Genomic DNA, 17,797 nt, shown 5'->3' with positions numbered 1-17,797 from the left:
TTTCTTTTCTAAAAGTAAGATTGAACTGTATAAATAAGAGAAAATAGTTCTTCACGTTTCGGTTTAGTTCATGTTTTCCTTTTACCATAGTTTTAAGTTTTTATGGGGTTTCTGTGGGTTACTTGTCTTGCCTTAAAGAATTTTTAATCGGAAATAAATCCAAAACATTTTCTATACGCTGCACGTTCAACACCACTAATATTTGTTCAATAGCGACTTGTATCGGTGCCACACACCTTTTGCAGTTTTCAACAAGCATCAGGCAAAATTCTTGTAGATTTCCTTTTAACTGGTTTGTTTCCTGCTGCTGAACTGGCTTTTAAACATAAATAGTTACGTTTTTTCTGCTTTTTCTTTCTTTGAACAAGCTATGAGTTGGAGACGCTCTGAAAGCTTAATAAAACCCTGTTTGTTGCAGATTTGTTTGGATCCTTATGCAACAACAAGGGTATAAAAGATTTAACTAGCTGGAAATGGTTCATTGTTGCTTCCCACTGTTGGACCCTCATTGTGATTCTGCCACTACCATGTCTGACTGATCCCGTCTCAAAGCTTCACTTTTATTTGTCCAATATAATTTCTTGTCGTTGTGACCAGATTGTGGCTCAATCAGGACACTTCTGTCTTGGTCCACATTGATCTACAGCTGGATTCGCTTTGTAGTCACACTGGTGTTGCTGCAGTTTCCACTTCCTAAGAAACATGAGCCTCTGAGGTTTTATTTTCACACCCAGGCTCCTTCACCTGAGGGCAACAATTTGGGACGGATAAAGTTTGAATATAATTGGATGTTTGATGCCAAACATGCATTTAAACTCATTATTGAGTCATCTAAAGCGTTTAGAGTGTTAACTAAACGCACTGTTGGGTCGATGCCAGATAATTAAAACACTTTAAATGAGCCAAAAATAATCCAGGAACCTTGTTGATATGTCTGTAAGAAACGTGTTTGGGGTGTAGTTTGTTTAGGAACGTTCAACCAGTCATTAGTTTGGCTGAATTTTTATGCTTGAAGTTTGATGAAAGTTTTTGACTTTGTGCAAATTGGAAAATAATCCACAAGTACAGCACCAAAATCTTCAAATAAACCATCAAAAGCCCAAATTTAATAAGTAGTCCCAGCAGATGAGTTTCTTTTGTTTAGAGCAATTTCTTGACCACAATAATATGCACCTTTTAAAACACGTCAAGATTTGTAGTTTTAGAAAAGCAGTAGAAGAAAAATCCCAAAGCTGAATATAAATCTTCTTTTATTAAGGAAATGTAATAAAATCCTTTGTACAGGACCTCTACACAGAGGTTTGTTGTGTCCATACATGCAACTCTCATAGTTGAGGTATCAATAAATTAACCCCAAAAAAGCCCCCTAAAATCAAACAGGAATAAAAGTCATTTTAGAGCCGACTAAACCGGGGTCCGTCTGGAGTTGCTATTTGATTAAACTACCACCAAATTCACATGCACTTTATGAAAAGGATGAGAAAGAGCTATCAAACAAGTGTAGGCGCAAATGGTTTCGAATGTCAGCCTCTCCCTACGGACTTCAGAGAGTTTAGTCGTACAAATGTTTGATTCGTCGCACAGAAAGCTCATCACAACCAAAAGAAGCTACGGCACACTGCCGTTTACCAAAACTGTTGGATGAAACCGCACTTACGTGAGAGCAGTGCTGAAATGTGTACAAAGTGTAAACCATGGGCTCTTTTGAAACCGTCTTTAATGCTCTGTTACATAAAACGGGGTCTTTTTTTCTTTTCATCTAGAGAGTTGGGAATTGTTTCGAGCTCAGTAATGCGCTGCTAAGTGAAAACAAGCCGGCCTCTTCAGTAGAAATGTCTTTTTTCTTTTCTTCCAAAAGTGGCAGTTTTAAACAAATGACGTACTTGATTTAAAACAAGCATCCAAGTAACTACAGAGTAGGTTGAATGTCCGGCAGGCTATGAAACAAACACCATCCCGGCTGTTTCAGATGTACACAAGCATGACGTGTTGAAATTGGAGTAAAAAAAAAAAAAACTGATAGAAAATGCTGCCAGTTCAACTGATCCTTAACCTTATTATTGTTACTGATGCTTGTCCTAAATGTTCTGACACTGGAAATATCCTTATAATAATAACACAAGAAAAGGACTTTACCTCACTAAACATAACATTTATCCAACTTAAGGTTTCACCACAAAAATATCTCTTTAAAGGATTTAAATTACTTAAGTACCTCAGGGATTTCATTGCAAACCATGGCTTTTTTTTTGTGTCGTCTTCAAAATATAAAACAGTAATTACATCAGTCCATCTACATGAAGCCGTTTCTTATCCAACCGCCGCCGTTTCCATGGATTTCTGTTTTTTTGTTCTGTGTTTATCAAGTGAATTTAATTTGTTCTGCATTGCCATGACGCCAAAATGCTCCTTAAGGCACTACAAGAGGCAATTCCCATGTTCCCGCAAACAGAAGTCCAGATGTGTGTGATTGCCCTCTGTTAGTGTGACAGTTCATAACCCCAAATGAGCACTTGTTGACTTATTGGCTTGAGTCCAAGCTGATGACGAGGAAGGCATCACTTCCAGGATGCCCACCTTCGAGGGGCGGAGGGTTAACGGGGTCACGTGTCACGTGTCGGAGTGGCTCTTTCTATCCTTTATGCACCAGTGGGGTTTAAGAATCACCTGCAAAACAGAAAACCACGTGGATCATTTCAGAGCCTCAAATTCCCAGTTGCTCGAATTTGGTGGGATGATCTTTACAATTTAGTTGAGAGGAGACAAATGAAGGAAAATAACCTACAATGTTGAAATCTTCTAATTAAAAATGACCAATTTGGTATTTATATTACCAGCAGACAAAACAGGTAAGTTCTGACCTAGATATTGTTTTATATCAGGATTTTAAACTGGAGATGTTTAGAGGCAAGAGAAGAAGAACAAATGCCCACACTTCATTAAATGACATTAGAACTTCTCAAAATGTGCATGACAGAGTAACGTCACTGCAGAGCTGATGTAGAGATAACTCTTAGAGTCAGCACTACTACCAAACACAACAAGCTGTTTACACTCATGCTTTTCGTTGCACCATTTTCCATATTTCCACGAACAAATATAACAAATATTCAAAATGCACAATTTGTAGTTTTTGTACTTTGTTCTATTTCTGTCATCATCTGCACAACTGTGTAGTTTTTCTTCCGTTGTGTATTTCAGTATATTATACAGTCTACTTTGCTTATATTGTTATTAATGTGCTTCCATTTGCTTGTCATGCGGCTTCATCACCAGCCACAAGCAGATGTTTCCTCCTTTCATCACCGCGTAACAAATAAATAATTATAATGATTATAATGATTCTTGTCTCTGTACGGTGTCCTCGAGTGGACACCGTACAGAGACAAGAAGGACAAACAAAGATAATTCTGTTATATTCTATTTTTACTAATAAAATTAAGGACCCACAGGCACTGAGAGCAAAGGAATCTGTGTTTAATGTTCAGATTTTTCTAGCAAAAAGGGGCTAATCTACGTTTGTGGCAATGCATGCTAGATAAATGTTTTCTTCTTAAATATTAGGAAAACTGTGTAAAGTCAGGATAAATGTGGAATTTTAAAAATGATAAATTTAATGCAAACCCTGAAACCCTTAACATTACCAGTCCCCATAGCAAAATACAGCAGAGGAACACAACATCATGCTGCGAGGGCGCTTTTCATCTGGTCGTAATGAATGGGAAGATAAATGAACCTTGATACAGGACTCTCTTTGGAAGAAAAACCAAATCTGTTCGAGCCTGTAAAAAGTTTGAAAGTGTTTCTGGAAAAAATTCTCCAGAGTTGCAGGTTTCAGACCCCTGATCTATCGCAAAGAAACCCACCGGTGTTAGTGAATGTGAGAAACGACAGAAGACCTACCCGTTAGATTTTCACACTCTCCGTCCCGTAGACGTTGTAGCCTTCACGGTATGTGGCAAAATTCTGGGCGTTTGCTGGAGGGGCTGGCTTAAAGTTTTGGGCATTCTTCGCCAGCTTGAGTTTTTTTGTTTCCTGCCGTGACTTATAGCAGAACTCTATCAAAGCAACGGTCATAGCCAAGCCGAGCCCCCCGACCAAAATATAGAAGACGCCTGCCACGTTGCTCAGGCTCAATGCACTTGTCTTGTCCTGGGGGAGGTACAGACCACCATTAAGGGGTTTTAAACAGACACTGAGAGGCACAAAACCTACATGAACACTGCTACTCTATCTCTAGCAATTACTCTGAGGAGGTCGCTAAATGTGTGTATAGACATCCTGACGTATAACTGCCTAATCTGACTAAAAACAGTACATGTACAGACCTCCTCCTCTTAATCAATCTAAAAAAAAATCCCTGAGAAGGTGAATGTAGAGAGACTTGTCAACTATCCTGCTTTATGGTCTCTTTACGAGGCCACACATAGAGGAAGGCGGTCGTGGTCGTACAGGTCTACAGATTAGCTTCAATTTACTACCATAGCTGCTGAACTCAACCTTCACAACACTGCATCTGTACAGTCAGAGTAGCAAGCTGTAAAAAAGGTGAACTGAACCATTTTGCTGCCATTAAAAGCCAAACAGTAAGATTGAAATTCAGTTCTGCAAGTGTTACCATTTGCATTAAAACCCAATGGAACGGTTCCAAAACCAGTTAAATCTGCATTTATATGGTAAAAGTCGGACTACTTGTATGCAAGCTAGTTATTTTATGATAATTAAAAATGCATAAAAAATGTTTGTTACTCTGACAAGCCATCATACGTCACACTGTGACCGTTAAATACCTCCTAGCCACTTACTTGCTATTTAAGGGTCACTTTGGTGTTGTCAGGGCAACAATGGCCTTTTCTGTGTTCAAAAAAAGTTGGGCAGCTGCAAAAAAATGCAGAAAAGGAAAGAATTTAACTTTTTTTTTTCTTTTTCAATAACATAATTGTTGAAAATAGCTTACAGAAATTTTTAGCAACATGTCAAAAAGAAGAGACAGGACGCTAAAAAATTGTCCCTCATTTCACAAACAGGGTATTATCAGAGTAACAAAGTTGCCGCCATTGTTCCTGATTTATTCATAAATACCAGAGGCAGCTCAGTGAAGCGTTAGTGTGCAAATACACATGAGGTTGCATTGCAGAACTATTTTTGGTGACAATCGTGTCATGGGCTAGAGTAGAGGGACAAAGGACCGATCCAAATCACTGAAATCAGGCCTTTCAGTCCCTCCCATGGCAACAACAGCAGGTTGATAAAATCCAGCACCTAGATATGCAGACTAATTCTACAATCATTTGGGAACAGATGGGTTGTTCTCCAGTAAATCCCATCATGGTAGACTAATTGGATGTGCAATTAGGGCTTTAGTGAAATTTCCTCACTTCTTGATAATCAAAAGTCAACTGCTAGTGGGGATGTAGCAGGGCTGAAGCGATTAGAACGGAGGTCCACTACTTTCTGCAAGGCTACAGCATTCAGACTCCACGCGGCCTTTAGATTAGTTTGAGAAGACTGTGTAAAGAACGAACAGCTGCGTCCAAACTTTGTCCACGACCAAGTGCAAAGCAAAGAGTCATGTCATTGGGTGGATGACAACTGTGGCTTTTTGGATGCTGTGTGAATGTTGTCAGTTTACTGGCCTTTAGAGCAGTGGAGAAAGTTTCCAACGAAAAGGGACTCCTACTGCTGTTGGAGAATTTTAGGCTAACTTAGGGGGAATAGTTTGGAGATGGTCTCTTCCTCTTTCAAAATAACTAAGTTTCAGGCAAGGCCCATAAAGACATAGATGAGTGAGGTTTTTTATGAAAGAACTTGATTCGAGTCCTGACACTAACCCAACAGAACACCATTATAAGAAATGGAGACCTTGAGCCAGGCCTTTTTGTCCAACATGAGTGTTTGACCTCACAATTGCACTTTTGAAAGAATGGTTAAAGCTACATTCTCTCACCTAACGTTTGACCTGCCTGAACTGGAGTGATATGAACTCACATTCTTGTTTCGTGGAGTGTTTTAGTTGTGATCTTTTCATACATAAAATACCCCAGTAATAAAAATCGATAAGCTATAGATAAAGTCACTGCTTAGAGGAAGGATTTCTTTTTTTTTTTTGGCTAGATCCACATCTGTAGAAATAAGCATGTCCAAAAATACAATAATCCAAAAGAAAATGTTCCAATATTTTTTTTTATCTGAACATCTTCATGGGTAATAAACTGCACTCTAAAGAAATGAAACTATTCAGGGGTTTGTTTACAGTATCCTACCAAAAACTGCAACTGGGGAGGTCCCAGACAAATCTGTGCCCCATCTTTGTTGCCACCCTGGGCAACCACCTTCATCCTCCCTATTGAAACTACCACTAAACATTACTTGTCCCTCTTTTTATAAAACATGTTGCTATGTTAATTACTTGTAATTATAATGAATTTCTGGGTTTCATTCAGTTGTGGAACATTCTGCACAGCAGCCCAAGTTTTTTTTTTTCCTTTTTTGTCAAAGGGTTTAACAACAACTCCACATACAAATGAATAAGACCAACAGCAAACTAAATTTCAATAGAAGTTTGAACAAAAAATAGCAGTATAATGGTTTCAGTTCTTGTCGTTAAACTTTTTAAAAGTTTAATGGGATGAATACAAACTGTGTGTAATCATGCTGCAGTTTTATGTGTCTGCACAGAGCGATAATGGCGTGGAGTTAAAGTAAAGCCTCAGTGCCCTGTTGTGTAAATGACCTAAACTGTGGTGTGTGAAGGTAATCTAGTCTCCATGACTGTGTTTCATGCCAACATGTCTGAGGATGTATGCTCTACATGTCTGCATATGAACAGTGAAGGTAAAATGCATTTTTTCCATCAGTATAAAAAGACCTGCAGCGACTGACCTTACTTCCAGAGTCCTTGGTTCCACATTCACCCTTATCGTACCACCATTTGTTTTTCAGCTTGTCTAAGATGCCTTGTTCACTGAGTTTCAATACTGCAAGGTTTACAGGAGTTCTTCACGTGGGAAATAACATAAATAACATTGTAATATGTTATTTTATGTTATTCAACTTTTTAAAACTACTTTATACTGTACAAAGCGATAGAGTAGGGTCCTGGCCAACATGTCACAGATAGCAAGCAGAACTACATTGTATAGCAATAAAAGACTTTCACCATCCATGGCTAACCTAGCATGCCAGACCCCACCTGTATCGCTTTGAGTAATCGGCACACACTGATCACAAGAACAGAAGAGATTAAACTGTGCAGAATAAAGCCGCTGCTGCGTAGCTTTCAAAGAATGAGGGAGAAACAGAGGCAATGATTGCTGAGAGCACTTCTTCTGGCTGTTTGGTAGCCTTTTGTTGCCGTTTGGCAAAGTGGATCTAACAGGAACCCTTTCCTGACTAACAGACAATAACAGCAGTCCAATAATTACATAAACACTGATTGAGATTAATGTCTCGCAGATTGACCCGTTTAAAAGGGAGAGCAAGTCCAAAGGTGTTCTACAAATTTGCGTTTGGTTTGCTCTTCTGATCGAATCGTCTGCTGCTCCACAACGGACAGAAACGACGACGAAGCGAAGCTCTACGACGTTGAAGGCAGATGTCAGACGTTAACTTGTTCTGCGAGACATTATGTTCAAGTTTCAACTGCTCCATTTCCAAGCTTATTTCCTCTCAGAAAAGGCTCCAGTGTCTATAATCTCAAATCAAATATATTGTATTCACCACTGTGTTTCCAGAGACAAACAGATAGAGCCTGTTTTGTAATGAAAATTGAAGGGGAGAGGGAGGGTGGCGTTTCGTCCTGGTTTCCAGTCAGAAGAAAGAAAAGTTAATCTATGACAATTTTAGTGGGGCATATTTTCACAGCACAAGGCAGAATTTAAAGTACAAAGAGAAATATGAATCTCATAGCCTTTTACATGTTATTCAAAGTAACTCATAAGATGAGTTTTTAGGTTGTCTTTAATTTAATGAGTTATCTGAATCAAGAAATTTGTATGCAAGACTGTAAGTACGGCAGTTTGTAGTTGAAGACATTTTTGGATTACATTCATTAAAATGTACTTAAACAAGGATTCCTGCAAAGTTTTGAAAAACGTCTGCCAAATATGCGGTTTGAATATACATTTTTAAGTCTAAATAAATATGAATGGAGGAAACTGTGAATGTGAGTTTTCAGACTCTGTTGTTCCCAGAATGTTTTCAGATGGGGAACAAGAAAGTTGCAAGAAAATTCTGGGAGTTATGCTATGCAAGAATAGATATTAATTTATGAACTACGAATAAAAATATTAGCAAGCATGAACGAATTAAGTTCATAATAAAACATTTTAAATTTGAGATTATCTGGTCAGGATGGCCTGTTAAATGCCTTCGCCCAGCCCTCCACTAACCTCTTATAAAGCAACATTATGAAAATAAACATGAATCCTGTTATAGTCGCTGTTTTGGTTGTGATACTGATTGTACCAGAAAATAAAACAAAACATTTACAGCCGCCCGTTTACAGCTCTATTCTTTCCAGTTTCCCCATTCATCAATTTGCATCCAGCTCTCTCCACACAAAAAACATTTTCTACCCGTGTACATAATCACTGGATATGAGTTTATTTCTTTAAATATTTTAAATTTAGATTAAATATGGACATAAATAATGCCAAGAGTATAATTTAATTGAACATTATGTTCTAAAAATTTCATATTACACCATCCAGGCTTCCAATGATTATTAGCCAGTTGATTAAAAACGACAGACTGGAAACTCTGATCAAACCAAAACACGTCTGAGCGACTTCTTGCTGGGAGGCATCATCTGACGGACTCACATAACTACACTTCCTGTGAGTAGACTGCTAGCAGATTATAAAACACTGCTATAAATCATCAGGTTTCAAAGTTGGTATTAAGCACCCCCCAAAAAATTAAATTATAATAACTGATTCAAGATCGGCACAGTGGACAGCTTCTTTTTGGACCTGAAAGAGTTTGGTACAAACGACCCAATTTACAGTATGACAACATGAAATGGCAAAGGGAAGAAATGAGAAGAATCTTCAGATTTTCTATGACTTAAAATCTTTTTAAAAACCACATCAGTTGGATCAGTTCATTTTAGACTCAAGCAGGTTAGCAAAAAGACCCAAAATAGCCATTTTGAACAGGAAAATTTGTATAAGTGTATATGTAAGGGGAGCAAATAAAACAAACAAACAAATAAAACCAACATCTCAGCAGCTGTCAGTTATTGGTATACACTATAACATTTTTATATTTACTTTTTACAACATTCCTATACTCCGATTAATGGATTCAAACAAATTAAGCTTTGACTGATAAAACTTTTTAAGACATCAGAGTACAATGCGGTATGGCACTGTGTACCTTACACAAAATATATATTTTAATTCTAATTAATTTCATAATTAGAATTAATTAACCTAATCTTGGGTAGAAAAGTCTTAAAAGGTGTCATTTTGCACTCCCCTCACCATTTTGAATGCATTCAAAACTCTATCATATTGTTTTTGTGAAAATTTTATAAATAAAAATTCCTTCTATTAATTGCAAAGATTAAAGTTTTAACTTTGTTGATGTATCTGCAAATAGATTCCAGGTTCAACTAACAAAAAAAACATTCTGATTCTGTTAAAAGAGAAAATATGACAAACACCTCTGCAAAATATTGTGATGGAAAAAAAAGAAGTATTTTTATATTACCATTTTTATGTGAAGACTGTATTTCCTTTGTCTTTTTTTTTTATTTTTGAGGATGGCTGGATTGCATCATATAAAATCTAAGTGCCAAAAAGAGCACATTTGTTGCACAGGAGTTTGATTTGATGCAAGAATGTCAAGTCATGACTTTACCTTCCAGTCTGTCTGCAAAACAGGAACGAGTGAAGGGGAGAATGGAGTCCGAAAACACTTATGATCATTCGCACAAACACAAAACAGCTCATGCAGACAAAACGACGACTCAAAATCACAAACCATGAGAACGAATGAGCACACAGGAGAGTACGGTACATGTTTCAAAATCATTAGTTTAAAGACTGAAGGAAACAGGGACAGAAAACAGGATTTTAAGCGTTCTGTCTAGATTCAGCTTTTTCTTACGCAGTTTTTGGGTTTGCTTTGGCACCAGTGGTTGTTACATACAATATATTTTCCTTTCCTTCCTAAATAACACGCATGCTTTTTCTGAAAGCGAAATAAGGAAACGGAAACGTGGCAGTCACATGTGGTACTGTTTGACTGATCATCTCGGCTCCTTCCAACCATGCCTAAAAAGCGCTGAGCCAAGCAAGAGGAGGAAGGCGTCTTTGTGTTATTCTCTGGTAGCTTCCATGCCCTGCTCACTCAGAAATGGATATCAACAGAAAATGACAGCAAAGTCGCCCTGCTCTCCTCTTTGATGGTACTGCTGTCGTGATGCAAGCTGGAGAGCAGACATGAACTCAGAGGTACCACAGGATGATATCTAAAACAGCAGGGCAGGGGTTTAATATCGTCAAAATGACTCTGATGTAGGACAAGATCTGAGGTGCTCTGCAGGGCTGAGCTCCTGTACGGCATCATGCTACTAAATCTAAGAAATGCTCGCAGCATGACAAACGAAAAAAAGAAAAATCACAAAAATAGAAGTTCATCTTTAACATAAAATGTCAAAAGAAAATATAAAATGTAAATTACAGGAGTTATTTACTCATTTCGACATTTATTGGTACATCTCAATGAATTAGAGTATCGTGAAAAAGTTATTTAATTGATCATGTAAAATAAATTATTGTCTATTATGTAAGATGATACATAAAAGCAAATAGCATGTATTGTCTTACATAATAGACAATACATTAGTAAATATTTTTTACTAAATATTTATATTTACTAAAAATATAATACTACGGCAATGTCAGCCTACTAAAAAGTATGTCCTACAGAAGAGGTGTCCAAAGTGTGGCGCGGGGGCTAATTGTGGCCCTTGAAATTATTTTGTTTGGCCCCTGATCACACGTAAAGAACCGTAAAAATTTGACGAATAAAATAGAAAACAATTAATGACCAAAAAAAGTCTGTTTTTTTTTTTCAATAAGGCAACATTCTGAAGTCCTATTTATGTTTTGGATATTTAATGATATACAGATTTCATTTTTAAAAAAATTACATTTTAGCAAGTAAAATGAAGAAAAAGCACAGACTATTTTTTAATTTAATCTATTTTTTTGGCCCACCAGTAGATTAAATTTGTCAGTTTTGTCCACAGGGGTAAAAAGCCTGGACACCCCGTCCTACAGTAAGAGCACCAGATTCTTGATCTGGGCTCCTTTAGCATGAATTGCTGCATTAGAGTGATGCTGCCAGTCTGTGGCTCTGCTGATCATCAGCTCATCTGCACTGTTGGGTTTGGTGTCTCTCATCTTCCTCTTAGCAATAATTCTTAGTTTCTCTATGGGGTTCAGGTCAGGAGACATGGTAGGTCAGTCATGCTCAGTGATATCGTGGCCATCAAAGAAGGTTTCAGTTTGTTTGGCAGTGTGGGAAGCTGCTCTAAAACTTCCTGCGCTGAATTTGGCCTTGATAAAACCCAGTGGACGACCACCAGCAGATGGCGTGGTTTCTCCACATCGTCACTGACTGTGGAAACTTCACACTGGACTTCAAGCAACATGGATTCTGTTCCTCTCTTAGACCTTGATTTTCAAATCAAATACATTTATTTTCATCTGAAAAGAGAACCTCTGAAAGAGAGAAAGAGAGTCCATTTTTTCTCCATAGTTTGTTTAAGAGGCTGCTAACATTGTCTCTGGTTCAAAAGTGGCATTTTATTACATTTTTTGTGGCACTATAGGTATTTAGTCAAAGTAATTCAGACAATAAACGGGCACAGAGAGAAAGTGGCAAGATGGAGCAATTACATCAAGAATAAAAGCCTCAAAAGAGTGAAGATCTGACACATTTTGAAAATATCTCCCAAACTCATGAATGGATTTTGTTTCACAATCTGCTAAAGGCTTGTGCAACTTTTGCTGCCACACTTTTTTTCCCCCACACAACTTCAATAACCATGCTTGGACACTGTGATTGGTTTTGTTTGTTTTTAAAGGTCCATTTTCCATCAGTTTTATGTAATATTCAGGTTGTATATTGAGCTGTGAGGACACAATCATCAAAATTAACAAGAATAAATATTTGAAATATGTACGCTAATTCTGTGCATAGCAAATTTAACAAGCACTTTTTAATTTGAATTACTGAATTAAGTAAGTTATCAATGATTCTCTAATTCTTTAAGACGTACCAGTGTCACAAAAAAACTCAACTTAAACGAGTCATGTGTCATTTTGGGCTTTTTGCAGGATGGGATAAGTTAGCAAAGGTCGTATAGTCTCACAGTTTTCTGTTGCTTGTCATATTTGGAGACAACAACTTACTGACAAGAGAATAATCAAATCAAATCCCTTCATACCCCTCTGGCAGTTCTCTTTACTACAGCGGGTTTTTACCAGGTGAGGGTGGCCATGGAAAGACTTTTACTGGTCTTAGATCCAGACCAAGCAAAGGTGGGAAGATGTTAGAGGAAATAAAAAATAAAGACAAAAATAAAGTTTGTCCTGTTAGTTGTCACTCTGTCATTAGAATTCTCACGTTTGCCTGAGATGCTTAGTCCCCTCAAGACAACGCTGTTTCCCGTGCCTGCCCTAAACTCTGAGGCGGCAGATCGGAGAGTGGATTCCTACCGGCGTTCATCATAGAGACATATAGAGATTTCCCAATTGGCCTGTGGGTATAAAAAACTGAGGAAAACGTCGTTTCTGCCTTTCATAACCACAGGTCAAGCTGCTACTCAGTCATAAACACTATTTGTAGTACTTTTACATCACAGAACTTCAGGTTTTCTCACATATGTTTTTTCCTCCTCCATTAGCCAAGTAAAGGGTTCCCATGTGATCACAGCTGTAGATTAAAGGATGACTAAAACAACCTTTTAAGGCTGTTTTTTAAAGTTTTTTTAAAATCAGTTACACATCAGTGGGCGCTTGGCCCCTGATTCTGCAGTCAGTGACGACAGCCTTGCCGATTACTCTGCTCTAGGATACCCGATTTTGGTGACATCGAGGCTGACCTTAGAGTCACCTCCCCCGCTGCCGCACTCTCCCTTGTCGTACCACCATTTGTTTTTCAATTTGTCCAAGAGGCCTTGCTCATTCAGTTTTAACACTGCCAGGTTAACAGCATTTCTTGAAACGATAAAACATAGCTTGTAAGAAAATGAACAGGTCCGTGAGAAATCTAATATGAAATAATTAGTAGGAAATAGTGATCAAGATCAATGGTTCAGAAGGGCATCACGGGAGGGACAAATTGGTAAAAGAGTTCCACAGGAGTGGAGGGATAAAAAGCACTTTTACAGCAAAACGAAATGTTAAATATTAGAGAGGTGGCATGGAGGGTTACATTACTTGTAACTGAAGTGTGCGGGATGGGGACATTCTGTCATTGTTGAAGTAAGTATTAAAAAAAACATCCAGCATGCAGTTTAACATTCATCACAACTGACAGACCAGCATGTAAAACTAGCAAAAAAAAAATGATTCCGGAATAAATCAGAGTTAAAGTAGAGGTAATGCAAAAAAAAACAACAAAAAAAACAAAACAAGGAGCACCACAGACAACAAGGAGGAGGAGAGCTTGTAGGAGAAACTGAAAGAACATTCAAGAGGAGGTGGTGTTGCACACTGACATCCAAGTGGAGACACAGAAAGTGAGTCATATACCATAACGTTTCGGAACAAAACAACAAAAGCGACACAGTCAAACCAGAAACATAGGACAAGACAATAAATGTGTTGATTCAATTCAGATAACCCATAATACTGTTCACCTAGAGATGCACTTGGAAACAAAATAGAAGAATTAAGGAGTGAGGAAGAAGAGTATGACAAAAGGAAACATCAGGGTAGGTGGAATACTATAACAACAAAGAGGATATTGTTATATTATCCCACCCACCTTAATGCTGAGCTTTTAGGTGTGGCCACACCGTAGCCCTTAGAGTCGAGGTTGCCGCCCACTTTCATGGTGTCGCAGGGCTTCCGCTGCTCTATGTACTCATTCATTGTGGATTCGAGCAGAAAGGCAAACTTGCCCTTCGACTTCCGGACCCGGGAGACCCCGTCCGGTGTCGTCTTGACAAACACGGTGGGTTCGGCCGATTTCATGTACGACCACATTTTCTCATAAACGGCTATTTTGGAGCGCTGCATTCAAAGGGAAAAAGGAGAGAAGAAGATGGGAGGTTTAGTTGACGAAAGGCATGAAAACTGTCACACAAATCTGCTGGAGACAGGAGCTGGCATTCAAAGTTGTCACAAAAATATAAAGACTATTTATAGAAAGGATAACTTAACCTAAGTAGAGCATTTAAAAAAATTATGTGCTGCTAACGGTGCTAACGCCGTTAGCACGGTAGCGCCAACCGTCGCTGCCAACGGTTGGTAGCACCGTTGCTTAGCAGCAAGAGGGTCCTGGGTTCAAATGACAGCCTCGGACATTCATTTTCATGTTCTCCCCATGCAAGTGTGGGTTCTCTGGGGATACACTTGCTTTCTTTCCACTGTCCGAAATCATGCTTGTTGGATTAATTGGTCAGTCTAAAATTAGCGGTGAACGTGTGGTTGTTTGTCCCGACTCTCTCTGTTGTCCTCTGTTGGATTGGCGATCAGTCACTGCAGCACAGAGGAGGTTGTGATTTGATTATTGCGTCTAGTCATGATCCTTGTAAAACTGCTTATAGAACCTCAATAACCAGCTTTAATGTCTGATAAATACTGGTAAAAATCTGTTACTACTGATAGAGTCTGGTTTACGGTTCCCAACACTATTACATATTTTTACGAGAATATGATACAGCTTGACTTCTGGAAATCTGCTGTGGAAGTTTATAGAGTTACAACAGTGTGGTAAAATCCAATCTTTAGCTGAGGAAGCACATGGGTCATTTATATTTTATTTGAACTTTTCACTAGAGTGTCCATAGCTGCTTCACATATCTTAGAGTCTCGTGAAGTAAACCTTGAACTAATCGCAATCATGTCTATCGGAGGAATGTTAGTATCAGCAGTTAGACATGCATGATTTTGGACTGTGGAAGGTCGAACCGGGAGAAATCCAGCAAAGACTTTCACAAAACACATAAACATTAATGCCTACCAACATATGAACATGAAATTAATCATGTTTTTTTCTTATTTTGGCTCTGCAAGTGTTATTTATTTTTTAATTTCAAAAGGCAGAAATTTGGGAAAGAAATTGTAAAAACAACAACAAAAAATCCCATGGAGAAAAAAAATCTAACCTGATCGTATGAATCTGATGGGTTTGATTCATGCACAGCCCTTAATGTCACCTTTCTGAGGTTCTGACTACATATGTTAGCTCCCCACTTAGCACACAGTACATCAGTTTTCTATTTACCTCTCACAGCATAATTCTGAAAGTCCATACTAGTAATTACAAGCAGCTGTAAACCAAAGTCAAAATAAGTGCTGCTGCTCCTTATGACCCCACTGAGGGCACCGGTATCACAGCAGGTATTCTAAATCATTAACACCATGCCATGATATCATGGATCGGGTCAAAGCCAGATGAGCAATGCGCTTGAACATTTCTGCATACATCAGCCTGACAATTATCGCTCTCTCTCTTTTACATCAGAGAGGATTCACCGTTTGAATGCAAAGCACACGGCAGAGATATAGTGGGCTTTTAGCCAGCAGCCTGAAGTCGGACAATCTGGCAGCTCAGCAGAAGTAAACTCCAGACCCTGTTTAGTATCAATATTAATGGGCAGATGAGCCCTCCCCCGTCTCAGTTTATGCTCCGCCAGCAGGTGACAGCTGGTGACACAATCATTCCATTTTCATATTTTTTTAAAGCCAATTATTCATAACGTCCTTGTCGGAGGAGTTTTTCATCATGTGCCTGCACCGTGCGTGAGAAGTTTTTTATATTTTAACACAGTGCATTTATCTTGTTCTAAAGTGCAGCTTAAAATGCAGCGTGAACATGTACGCTTATCCATAGTAGATATCCAACAAAACATCCTTATGAACATTTTTATAGTGTGTGACGGCAATAAACAATATTTTATAGATATACCTGTATATATATCTATAAAATATTGTTGAAGGTATGTGCTGCATTACGCTACAGTGGGTTACATCACAGTCAATATAAAAAGCATGGGATTGGATAAAGATGCTGCCATATTTCCACTAGTGAACTGGTTTTCATGATTGTTTTTCTGACCATCTTGTATCTGACCCTGACAAATCTGACATTCTTTACCAAGTGATGAACGGTCAGATTTACTAAATTTATTTCAGTAACTCGTAACAGTAACAGTAACAGTAACTTAGCAACATTAATTACATAGATTAACTATACACAGATTGATGTTTTCAAGCGTTTTTTCCTATTGATTGTGACTGCACCATGCAAGCCGACGTTCAGATGGCATCTATGGTGGAAGATCAACCTGGGTCAGATATTATTTTGTTGGTTGGAACAACTTCGTATCGCTTACCAATTATAAAGTAAGGTGTGAATTTTAGGTTTCAATAGAAAATGATGACAGAAAGTGCTGTGCAAAAGTTTAAAGAACTGGTTGGGGACGTGATAATCTTAGTAATATTAATTTATTTTCCAAGTACACGGTGCCCTTTTATACCACAAATATGTTACCTTCAGTTGTTATAAAAATATTGTCGCTTAAAAGCTCAGTTTATAGAAATTTGGCTTCTGATTCCTTGAAATTGGACCTCTTCTCTCTTTAAGAACCTACTATCCTTTCTGATACTCCCCCTTCAACATGTCATTACTACATTGCTTCTCCCTGCCATTACTAAATGCTTTTAGGAGCGTTGTATTTAATAGGATGAGCTCAGCAGTTTCAGCTCAGCTGCTGCCACTAGTCTGAAGGAGCTTTGGGAAAATAGGTAGGAGATTTAAGGATTTCTCAAAACATGCATGAATGAGTCAAAGCAAAGCTCCAGGTATGTGTTTAATGAGGGAATAAAACACATACCTGTGTAAAACATTATCAAAATTATAAAACGTTATCAAGCTTCTGCAAGTCGATTTTGCATAGTACTCTTTAAACTCCTGACGATTACCCAACTCAGACTTATTTTGATACAAGAACATATTATTGAATCCATGCCAAATGTTAAGTCAAATTTAAACCCCCAACGTTTCTGTAGTTTCCAGCACTGTTTTCTAAGGGCAGTCGTCTTTTAACACGTTTGACCCCTCCACTCTGAGACTGACAGCTTCACCTCTGTGGCCTAGTCAGCTGCCAGCTGGAGCTGCTACAGACGTGCACAGCACAACCCCGATGACACTCAGTACGCTGCTAAAAATGGCCAGCGAGAGGCTGATCGCTGGTCACTGGGGAGCATGAGTACACAGCTGTCTACAATAGAGGAGAAAATAAAGAGGCTGCTTTAAACTGGGCTAACGTGACCTTCTGTTCTTGAATCTAGGCACCAAGAGGGAGGAGATGCGCCACAGAGTTAAATGTAAGCTTGAGTCCTCTCATATTTTAACATATGACAGCATTTTTTCTTAATTTTTTTTTCTAAGCGGAGGGTCTCGTATATTTGCTGGCTCATTTGAAGCGTTTGATGGAGAGGAACCACGTCCTGTTTTCATCCAGGTTGCGGCATGAGTCAGCCCGACATCACGTCTCGCAGGTTAAAGCAAATGAAAACATCCGGGTGAGCTGACAAACCATGGCAGC

General features: G+C 38.5%; 1 protein-coding gene across 2 annotated transcripts in view; it reads right to left on the bottom strand.

The window, feature by feature from the left end:
• Positions 1–1,232: 1,232 nt before the first annotated feature.
• gria3 (glutamate ionotropic receptor AMPA type subunit 3) overlaps positions 1,233–17,797 on the bottom strand; it is a 93,125-nt gene continuing 76,560 nt past the window's right edge. The window contains exons 14-17 of one of the 2 annotated variants that reach the window (XM_005806625.2): positions 14,008–14,255; positions 6,883–6,997; positions 3,904–4,152; positions 1,233–2,667 (exon numbers count right to left, since the gene is read on the bottom strand). In XM_005806625.2, coding sequence (XP_005806682.1) covers positions 3,907–4,152; positions 6,883–6,997; positions 14,008–14,255 — 609 coding nt within the window. In that variant the 3' untranslated portion in view covers positions 1,233–2,667; positions 3,904–3,906. Of the gene's footprint in view, positions 2,668–3,903; positions 4,153–6,882; positions 6,998–14,007; positions 14,256–17,797 lie in introns of those variants that run through there. The other variant, XM_005806626.2, reaches the window with a different exon arrangement.

The sequence above is a fragment of the Xiphophorus maculatus genome, chromosome 11 (genome assembly GCF_002775205.1).
Source record: "Xiphophorus maculatus strain JP 163 A chromosome 11, X_maculatus-5.0-male, whole genome shotgun sequence".
In the NCBI taxonomy this organism is placed as follows: domain Eukaryota; kingdom Metazoa; phylum Chordata; class Actinopteri; order Cyprinodontiformes; family Poeciliidae; genus Xiphophorus; species Xiphophorus maculatus.
Note: the sequence above shows the minus strand (reverse complement) of the source record. Positions and strands in the feature narration are given on the sequence as shown.